The 10,700-nt window shown below is 47.1% G+C and overlaps 2 protein-coding genes across 6 annotated transcripts in view; both read left to right on the top strand.

The window, feature by feature from the left end:
* Positions 1-2,372: 2,372 nt before the first annotated feature.
* Positions 2,373-10,700, top strand: part of TSNARE1 (t-SNARE domain containing 1) — a 232,822-nt gene continuing 224,494 nt past the window's right edge. For 4 of the 5 annotated variants that reach the window (XM_073590429.1, XM_073590427.1, XM_073590424.1 and 1 more), the window contains exon 1: positions 2,373-2,503. In XM_073590429.1, coding sequence (XP_073446530.1) covers positions 2,419-2,503 — 85 coding nt within the window. In that variant the 5' untranslated portion in view covers positions 2,373-2,418. The remainder of the gene's footprint in view (positions 2,504-10,700) is intronic. The other variant, XM_073590425.1, reaches the window with a different exon arrangement.
* LOC141101360 (uncharacterized) lies at positions 2,512-5,225 on the top strand. Its single transcript, XM_073590430.1, has 2 exons — positions 2,512-3,961; positions 4,197-5,225. Exons 1-2 carry the CDS (start codon positions 3,507-3,509, stop codon positions 4,666-4,668), a joined length of 927 nt encoding a protein of 308 aa, XP_073446531.1. The 5' UTR covers positions 2,512-3,506; the 3' UTR covers positions 4,669-5,225.

The following is a 10,700-nucleotide window of genomic DNA, read 5'->3' as shown; positions in this document are numbered from 1 at the left end:
TATAGAGGATGATACAGTGTATGTGCTGTATATAGAGGATGATAGTGTATGTGCTGTATATAGAGGATGATACATTGTATGTGCTGTATATAGAGGATGATACATTGTATCTGCTGTATATAGAGGATGATACATTGTATCTGCTGTATATAGAGGATGATACATTGTGTCTGCTGTATATAAAGGATGATACATTGTATGTGCTGTATATAGAGGATGATACATTGTATCTGCTGTATATAGAGGATGATACATTGTATCTGCTGTATATAGAGGATGATACACTGTATCTGCTGTATATAGAGGATGATACATTGTATCTGCTGTATATAGAGGACGATACATTGTATGTGCTGTATATAGAGGATGATACATTGTATCTGCTGTATATAGAGGATGATACATTGTATCTGCTGTATATAGATGATTATACATTGTATGTGCTGTATATAGAGGATGATACATTGTATCTGCTGTATATAGAGGATGATACATTGTATCTGCTGTATATAGAGGATGATACATTGTGTCTGCTGTATATAGAGGATGATACATTGTATGTGCTGTATATAGAGGATGATACACTGTATGTGCTGTATATAGAGGATTATACATTGTATCTGCTGTATATAGAGGATGATACATTGTGTCTGCTGTATATAGAGGACGATACATTGTGTCTGCTGTATATAGAGGATGATACACTGTATCTGCTGTATATAGAGGACGATACATTGTATCTGCTGTATATAGATGATTATACATTGTATCTGCTGTATATAGAGGATGATACATTGTGTCTGCTGTATATAGAGGATGATACACTGTATCTGCTGTATATAGAGGATGATAGTGTATGTGCTGTATATAGAGGATGATACACTGTATCTGCTGTATATAGAGGATGATAGTGTATGTGCTGTATATAGAGGATGATACATTGTGTCTGCTGTATATAGAGGACGATACATTGTGTCTGCTGTATATAGAGGACGATACATTGTGTCTGCTGTATATAGAGGATGATACATTGTATCTGCTGTATATAGAGGATGATACACTGTATCTGCTGTATATAGAGGATGACAGATTTTGTCTGCTGTATATAGAGACATGTCTGACCTGGTGTGGGTGCAAAGAAGCGCGACCGTGGTTATGAAAGGACTGGGTGATAATTCTTGGGGTGCTGTTACAATGAGATGTATAATGATATTTTTACACCTCTTCCTGTGACATGAGGCAGAGGAAAGCTTCCTTCATCACACACAGAGGTTCTTTACTGTAAGAGCAGTTAGGCTAGCGATTCCTTACTGTACGAACAGTGCAATATAGATTCTTTACAGTACGAGCAGTGTGACTGTGGATTCTTCACTGTACGAGCAGTGGGACTGTGGATTCTTCACTGTACGAGCAGTGGGACTGTGGATTCTTCACTGTACGAGCAGTGGGACTGTGGATTCTTCACTGTACGAGCAGTGGGACTGTGGATTCTTCACTGTACGAGCAGTGGGACTGTGGATTCTTCACTGTACGAGCAGTGGGACTGTGGACTCTTCACTGTACGAGCAGTGTGACTGTTGATTCTTCACTGTACGAGCAGTGGGACTGTGGATTCTTCACTGTACGAGCAGTGGGACTGTGGATTCTTTACTGTATGAGCAGTGGGACTGTGGATTCTTCACTGTACGGGCAGTGGCACTGTGGATTCTTCACTGTACGGGCAGTGGCACTGTGGATTCTTCACTGTACGGGCAGTGGCACTGTGGATTCTTCACTGTACGGGCAGTGGCACTGTGGATTCTTCACTGTACGAGCAGTGTGGCTGGAATTTTCTGCCACATGCTATTGCACTTGCTGATACAAGGCGGCCAGGATGTCGGTCTTGATAAATATATGGCAGGTGATGGGTTCTGTGATTTTTATCATGGATCTCGTCTGATTGCTGCTTGTGGAGTCGGGAGGGCATTTATCCCTTATGTGGGGTAGTCACGGTTTTCTTCTTCTGGATACACGTGTTGTCGTTGAAAGACACAATGAGTTCAACCTAAGAAACACTTTATATTCTTAAAGGGAATTTCCTGATGGTTTTCTTAAGTGTAGTTCTCCTTCCTCCTGGAGACTGAGGACTGGCAGTATAAGATCTGACAATGCCGCTGTGTGCAGTCTCTGCAGTCCGTACAGGACCCCCCACACATGGGACCGAGAGGCCTTAGTATATGTGTATGCAGTATATATACTCTATGGGGGCACTGATCTCCCGGGGGCCCCTTCTGCGTCGGCCCCCCGTGTTGTTGGTGAGTGCGGTGTAACAGGTGTATAAGCTGAATATATGGGACAGGACCTGAATCCTCCTCTCTTCTTTCTCCTTGTTTTCCAGCTCTCCTGCGCCTCCATCCAGCCTGAATCCGGTTTTCCAACATGTCGTATGGCTCTGTTGATGGCAGTGGATTTGGAAGCAGAAACCCCTTTGGCGGACCCTCTGCTCAAGGATATCAACCCCTAGGTACGAGCCCCGGCGTCGGCTGTGCCTGCCGCCCCTCCGTACCCAGTTCTATGGTGCGGGGGGCACGGGCAGCTCTGCACTGTACAGAGGGGCAAATCCCAACTCCCCTGTGTGACAACCACATGGCCACCTGCAGAACTACAACACCCAGCATGCCCTGACTGCTGCAGGTTACTGATCCCTGCCTATGGGGGATGTAATATAGACTCTCAGCCTCGTAATCCCATAACAGATCCTGACGGTTTGCCTGAAAGGACAGATCCTGATATCACGATGTGTGATGTGAATCCCTCCCGGCACGTCGGTCCTGAGGGTCTCTGTGTGTAATTGTAGGTTCGGCATTGCCCCCTGTATGTTAGTCCAGGTCTCCCAATCTCTTAAATGTTCTTGTCACTGCGATTCCAAAAATCTCCATCGTGTGGGATCCGCTGAGGGATCCGGTCACATGCGGTGCTCCGCTCCAGCGCCTGCAGTCACATCCCAGTGCAGGGACCACAACCCTTATCATTGCCCAGCAGACAGCCGTGCTTAATCCTGACTGCACTGTTACGTGTCTCTACGAGACTCCGCAGGGTGAGCGACGAGAGGAGCATTGTTCTAATCCTGTATGGCCGTGATGAGACAATCCGGCCATAAATACCCCTCTCAGTACACAGCCCTTGTGCAGATCTATGCGTCTCCATAGTAACCGATAACATTCGTGTGTATGTAGCACCGCCGCGTCTCCGGTGTCCTCTGTATATTAGGAGGCAGGGCAGCACCAAGATGTCGCCTACTGTGCCACTAAGGCTAGTTTCACACTAGCGTGTGTTTGGAGCGCACATCAAACGCATACAAAAAACGCTTGCAAACGCTTGTCAACGCAGCGTTTTTTGGGACATAATCGTGCGCGGTAAGCCAAAAAAAGCAGCGATTCTATGCGTTTGTAAGCGTTTTGCATGCGTTTGCGTGATTAGTGCGCATAATGTCACAATCACAGGATTTTACAAATCATTGACCAATTATGACTCCTACTCCACCAGTTGGACAGCAGTGGGCGTGCGTTATTGGAATTCCTTATCTAGACCCAGTTTACGGCTATTCTTCCCAGTTGCTAGCAGTTTTTGATGAAGACCTGGATCTGCGCTGGAAGAGCTTTCACTTCGACTTGGATCTGGACATCAGGATGGCTCAGGCTTACGCAGTTGCTTGCCATGAACAGAGAGAGAGACAGCGAAGACGGCAGCGGCGGCGGCATTTGTGGATTCATCCGATTGTTGAATTCCGGGAGTTCCGTGGGGTGTACCACACCCTCTACAGCGAGCTACAGGCAAACCCGGAGAAATTTACGGATTACACACGGATGTCCCAACAAAGCTTCATGTATTTACTTGGTCGTGTACAAGATGTTATCCGGAGGCAGGACACACAGCTCCGTCGTGCGATTCCTCCTGAGCAACGGCTCCTGGTCAGATTACGGTACGTGATCTGCATGATAGTATTGGTTATTTGATGTAGTAGTATATTATGGCAGAATTCTTGATCTGCCATGTACTAAAAGTATGCTGCATTGGTTTGAGGCATTTTTTTTTTAAAGAAAAGGATGCATATTTATTTATTGGTGTGCCCTTTTTTTTTTTTTTTGTTTGTTTTTTTAATGTGTTAAAAATCCCTATACACAAATATAAATTCTTGTTGTTTCTTTGTGTCCCAGATTCCTGGCTACTGGAGAGAGCCTCTCTTCTCTGCACTTCCAGTTCCGTCTTGGAATCTCCACCTTGTCTGGAATAGTTGCGAACACCTGCCGGGCTTTGTGGGACGTTCTCTGTCCAGAATTTATGCCCCTGCCCACTGTGGAAAAGTGGCTTGAAAATGCAGAAAGTTTCTGGACAGTCTGCAATTTCCCTAATTGTTTGGGAGCGGTGGATGGGAAGCACATCAGGATTATAAAACCCAAGAGAACTGGATCAGAGTACTACAACTATAAAAAGTACTTCTCTACTGTACTCATGGCCATTTCTGATGCAGACTGTAAGTTTGTTGCAGTGGACATTGGAGCATTTGGCCGTGGAAATGACTCCCAGGCTTTTAAGAACTCAGACAAGGGAGGTTGTATGGCAACCAGTTCAATTTCCCCATGCCACGTCCTCTTCCCAACACCGAAGCTCCGCCTCAGACCTTTGTAATGGTTGGGGATGAGGCATTCCAGATGTGCCAAAACCTGCTCAAACCCTACTCCAGCTGGGACTTGGACCACACTAAAAGAATCTTTAATTACAGGTTGACCAGGGCCAGAAGAACTGTAGAGTGTGCCTTCGGTATACTAGTATCCAGATGGCGAATTCTCTCCACAGCCATTAATCTTAAACTAGACACTGTGGATGAGGTGGTGAAGGCCTTTGTGGTTCTACACAATTTTGTGATGGATAGAGAGCACCCTAGATTTGAACTAGATGATTCCTCTCCTAACCCCTTGCCAGAATTTAACCAGCACCCTCTATGGTCATCTGTTGAAGTAGGGCAAATGAGGGGCCAATTTGCGACCTACTTCACCTCTGATGTTGGACGGGTGGCCTGGCAAGAGCAAGTATGATACAACGCCAGGTTCATGACCATATGACGTGTGTTTTCAACATCATCTCCTCACTTTGTAAACACACATTAAATAAAGTATGAGGTTGTTTAGAACTTGGTTCACCAACTCCAGTCCTCAAGGCCCACCAACAGATCATGTTTGCAGTTATCACGTGAGCAATACTAAGGAAATCCTGAAAACATGACCTGTTGGTGGGCCTTGAGGACTGGAGTTGGGGAACCCTGATTTACAAGGTCTATCAATAATAACCTTGGATTGTATTCCAAACAGTAAAATGATGTTACAAAACACCATAGTAGATTAACTGATAAGGATACTCGCCAAGGTAACAGTAGACAGTCCTTGCAATCACCATCATCTATTACCTCTACCAGAGCAAAGACACTGAGGCCATGTAAAAAATGAACGTATATTGAGTTTTTCTTGTTTGCAGATACATATCTCCAAAATTGACACACGAAACGTGTCATTTCTGGAGCTATGTGTACACAAAAAAGAAAAGTGTACGGCGTAGTGTGTGTGTACGGCGCAGTGTGTGTGTGTACGGCGCAGTGTGTGTGTGTACGGCGCAGTGTGTGTGTACGGCGCAGTGTGTGTGTACGGCGCAGTGTGTGTACGGCGCAGTGTGTGTGTACGGCGCAGTGTGTGTGTACGGCGCAGTGTGTGTGTACGGCGCAGTGTGTGTGTACGGCGCAGTGTGTGTACGGCGCAGTGTGTGTGTACGGCGCAGTGTGTGTGTACGGCGCAGTGTGTGTGTACGCAGCGAAAGACACATTCACCAAACATTATTTGAACACAACGTTTTCAATGTTTATTTTTTTTTTATTTAATAAAATTATTTTCACTTTGAAGGGCGTTTGGGAGAAGTGTTGGATACTTTGGGGGTGTGGAGAGAGAATGAACGGCTGGAAACTGAGGAAGGGGTTCTAGGTGAAGGTGCTACTAAATTACTGGGGGAAGGGAGGTCAGTCATGATAAAGGAGGAAGGTTGTGAAACATTGGAAGGAGAGGGGGGATTGAGTAAGGCTAGTTTCACACTAGCGTTTTTGAGCGCAGCGACGGCCTGCGCACGGCCGCCGCTAAGCCCCGCCCCCTGTCGCGCCTCCGCCGGTAGCTCCGCCTACCGGCGCATGACGCTGCATGCGTCCTGCGTCCCCTATCTTTATCACTGGGGGCGCAGTCTGCGTTTAGCGGCGCTTGCGCCTTTTTGACGGTGCGCCGGCGCAACCAAACTGCAGCAGGTTGCGTTTGGCGCAGGTCGGCGCACCGTCAAAAAGACGCATGCGCCGCCAAACGCAGACTGCGCACGGCCTGTGCCCCCAGTGATAAAGGGGACGCAGGACGCATGCAGCGTCATGCGCCGGTAGGTGGAGCTACCGGCGGAGGCGCGGCAGGGGGCGGGGCTTAGCGGCGGCCGTGCGCAGGCCGTCGCGCTCAAAAACGCTAGTGTGAAACTAGCCTAACAAAGTCTTCTGTTTTTTCTTCTTTGGGGCAGGAGTCACCTATCTGGACCGACTACCACCGTGTGACCGCCTTCCATGGCTTGACCGCCTAGAGCTGCTGGTCCGTGGACGATGTGAATAAAAAACAGAATAAGGGTCTCCCCTAGGGTGCTCGGTGGTGGCGCTGGCGGTGCTCCTTGTAGGTGAAATGGTGGTGACGTTGCTCATGGAAGGTGAATTACGCCCGATGCTTCTGGTGGGAGAAGTGTGGGCGGTGCTCCGATCTGGTGAAGTGGTGGCGGTGCTTCTCTGATGTTGAGTTTTGGAGGTGCCATGAGGAGGCGAAGTGTTGGCAGTGATCCTCTGCAGAGTAGTGGTGGCGGTGCTCCTATGAGGAGATGTGGTGGTGGTCCTCTGAAGAGTGGTGGTTGGGGTGCTCCTTGTATGGTGCGGAGTTGTGGTGCTCTCATGCATTGGAGAAGCGACGGTGCTCCGATCCGGAGATGTTCTTTCTGTGCGAACAGGTGAAGAGGTGGTGGCCCAACGAGATTTAGCGCTGGAGGTGCGCCAAGATGTGGTAGCGGTGGCAGTACTGGTGCTCTAGACTGGAGCAGCGCATGACATGGTGGTGGCGGCGGGGGTGGAGTGTCCAGCAGCACTCGACATTGGTGTGGTGTAGTGGTGCCCGGCTTGGCTAGGAATGCAGGTGGCCGTGCAGTGGTATGCAGCAGAAGTCGGTACTGTGGTGAAGCGAGTCAGTGGTGGCACAGGTGGGAATGACAACACTGACTGCTGCACGTACTGATTCTGCTGCATAGCCTGCAAGTAAGCAGTGTTGCAGGCGTGTAAGACAGTCAGCTGTTGCTCAGGACTAAGGTGATCTGCCATGCCCCGTTCAATTTTACTAAAGAAATGGTGCGCTGGTCTGTTGAGGTCGGCCTCCAGCCGGTCAAGGCGCTGTGCGGAAGAGTGGAAGCGGTGTTCTATGTAGTTAAAACCACGTTCCATTAGAGAAAATCCACTTTCCACTCTTTCGGACAGCGTCTTGAGGCTGGCATGAAAGGCCTCTCTCAAGTGCATGAACTCAGGCAAGACAGGCCTGTCCGAGGCCCTCTGCCGCTGGCGGGTAGTGCCCGCATAACCAGTGGCAGAGACCTGGGACAGGGGAACACCTGATGGACCAGCTTCCTGGCCACCAGCTGTCTGTGTTGCTGACCTGCAAGATGCTTCCTGGCTGTCGGATGGCTGGGACGGGTCCGAGGTCGATCGATGAAGAACCGCTCCCGGGACAGGTTGCAGGGTGCTGCTCCAGGTGCTGTGGAAAAAAAAGGTAAACATTAGTATCCAGCATTAACAAGACGGATCAGCTGTGGAATATAAATTAGGGTTAAAAAGCCAAACAAAAAATACTTACGCTCTGGTGGCAAGTACTGGTCGTAAGAATTCCAAGGCACGATGATACTTGGTTCTTGTCCTTGCAGATGAGCCACTGCAAACCTGTCCCTCAGCACGAACATCAGTGTTGAAACGGTCCTTCATCGAGCGCCAACGTGTGCGGACTTTGTTCACTGTTGAAACAATGGAAAAGAAAAACAAAATTAGGTTTGACAACACAATGATGGTATCTGTATTACCACACACACCTGAGTTGTCATCAATGCTGAATCACCAGTAATTCAAATAAAAATGCATTCACTATTGAACCTGAGGACACACGTGTGTTTACTGCAAGCAGATCTCTTGCAGTAAACCCACATGTATCAGAATCAAGAGTGAACCATAAAAAAGACACAGCATTCAATACACAATGCGTACACTATTGAACCTGAGGACAGATGTGTGTTTACTGCAAGCAGATCTCTTGCAGTAAACACATGTATCATTAGGATCAAGAGTGAACCATAAAAAAGAGACAGCATTAAATACACAATGCGTACACTATTGATCCTGAGGTCACATGTGTGTTTACTGCAAGCAGATCTCTTGCAGTAAACACATGTATCATTAGGATCAAGAGTGAACCATAAAAAAGAGACAGCATTAAATACACAATGCGTACACTATTGATCCTGAGGTCACATGTGTGTTTACTGCAAGCAGATCTCTTGCAGTAAACCCACATGTATCATCAGGATCAAGAGTGAACCATAAAAAAGACACAGCATTCAATACACAATTGAACCTGAGGACACATGTGTGCTTACTGCAAGCAGATCTCTTGCAGTAAACACATGTATCATCATGATCAAGAGTGAACCATAAAAAAGAGACAGCATTCAATACACAATGCGTACACTATTGAACCTGAGGACACGTGTGTTTACTGCAAGCAGATCTCTTGCAGTAAACCCACATGTATCATCAGGATCAAGAGTGAACCATAAAAAAGAGACAGCATTAAATACACAATGCGTACACTATTGAACCTGAAGTCACGTGTGTTTACTGCAAGTAGATCTCTTGCAGTAAACCCACATGTATCATCAGGATCAATAGTGAACCATAAAAAAGTGACAGCATTCAATACACAATTGAACCTGAGGACACGTGTGCTTACTGCAAGCAGATCTCTTGCAGTAAACACACATGTATCATCAGGATCAAGAGTCAATGCAGCATCACACAACAGAGAAATACTTACTGAACGCCCTTTTTGACAGGTGCAGAGGCGCTGTCCCAGCCCTCCATCAGTGCTACAGCCACTTCATTCCATAGCCGCAGGGTCACCACAATGTCCTTGTACTGCTGGTCACGGCTGTCCCACAACGGGACTCTCTCCTGGACAAGGCTGATGAGTTGCTCATTGTCGAGATAGACGTCCTCATCCCGTTGTGGAACCTAGAAAAATACATTTAGAATCTTTGCATTTATGGAGAGTGGTGATGGAGAAGAAAAAAAAAAAGGGAAGAAAAGCTGGACAGAAAAACCAGAATCCAAAAAACTAAAAAAAAAAAATTATGAAAAAACGTTCCTACCGTGCGTCTCCTTCCCGCCGTGCTTTGTGTACGCTGCTTCGGCTGCTCACCCTCACTTGGCTGCTCCGGTGCTGAGGTCTGTAAAAGAAAATAAATAATTAAACATTTGGACAGGCAGGTATACTTCACAAGACAGCATACTACTCCCCTCACGCTCTGCGTCTGCCAATTCTTCCGCTGCTGGTGAGTATTCGGATCCAGAAGACATTCTAGCAAAAGAAAAAAATAAAACATTACTACACATTATATATTTGAAAGCACGGGCTCACAGAAAAATGATACTCACATTAAGCTGCTGTGATCTGATCTCTGGCTGGGTGGGTGTCTGGAGAGTGATGATGCGGCACTACAAAGCCCTTCTTTTATCTCCCATGCTCCCAAACAATGTTTCTTGTTGAGGGGCTGGATTTAGACAGTGTCTAGACATTGTTTACTCTGAAATCGCACGCGCTCGCTAAGCGCTGACATGCGCACTACACAGCGTACGTCAGCGCGCAAATAGACTGTAATACTATTTTTTTGCACATTGCGTGCGCTGACGCGCGCATGCGCATTTTTAACGACGTTGGTTGGACCGAAAAATGCAACATGTTGCGTCCGGCGCGTCTGATCGGAGACATGGAAAATGCTCAGCGCACTGAAATGCTGAGGCCTGCGTGCAATCGCTAGACACTGCGCACGCCATTTTAAATATAGGGGACAAATGCGCGTGCGACCGATAGCGCACAATGCGCTGCGCGATAAAACGCAAATGTGAAACCAACCTAATCGCCCTTAAAGGGGCCGCTCGTTCTCATATCGCAGGATGCACGGCCGGTATGCACGAGTTGCTCTGCGATGTGACCCTCTTTTATACCCCCTGTATATACTGTATACTATGTAACACATCCACCATTTTTTTCCTCCAAATGTATTATTTCTGTGTATTTTGGTTGTGCAGTCGTTGCTTCGCAGAATACGTCTGCAGTAATCTGAAAATACATAACTTTATTTTTTCCCCTACTGATTCTGAGCTACGTTATCATTCTCTAGTCACATCCAGAGCTTCTTTCTCTGTAATGCCGATGTCTCTTTTTTAGTGCATTATGGGAACTCTGGTAACAATTGTCTGGTCACAGGAGCAGATAAACCTGCCAAGACAAGCTGGAGAGTGGGTGCAGCTTTGGAAAGGATTGGAGGATAAGAGTGCAGAGAGTTTTAACAGG

The sequence above is a fragment of the Dendrobates tinctorius genome, unplaced genomic scaffold, assembly GCF_039654945.1.
Source record: "Dendrobates tinctorius isolate UK_male_01 unplaced genomic scaffold, ASM3965494v1 ptg000116l, whole genome shotgun sequence".
Taxonomy (NCBI): Eukaryota; Metazoa; Chordata; class Amphibia; order Anura; family Dendrobatidae; genus Dendrobates; species Dendrobates tinctorius.
This window is presented reverse-complemented; position numbering and strand designations above follow the sequence as displayed.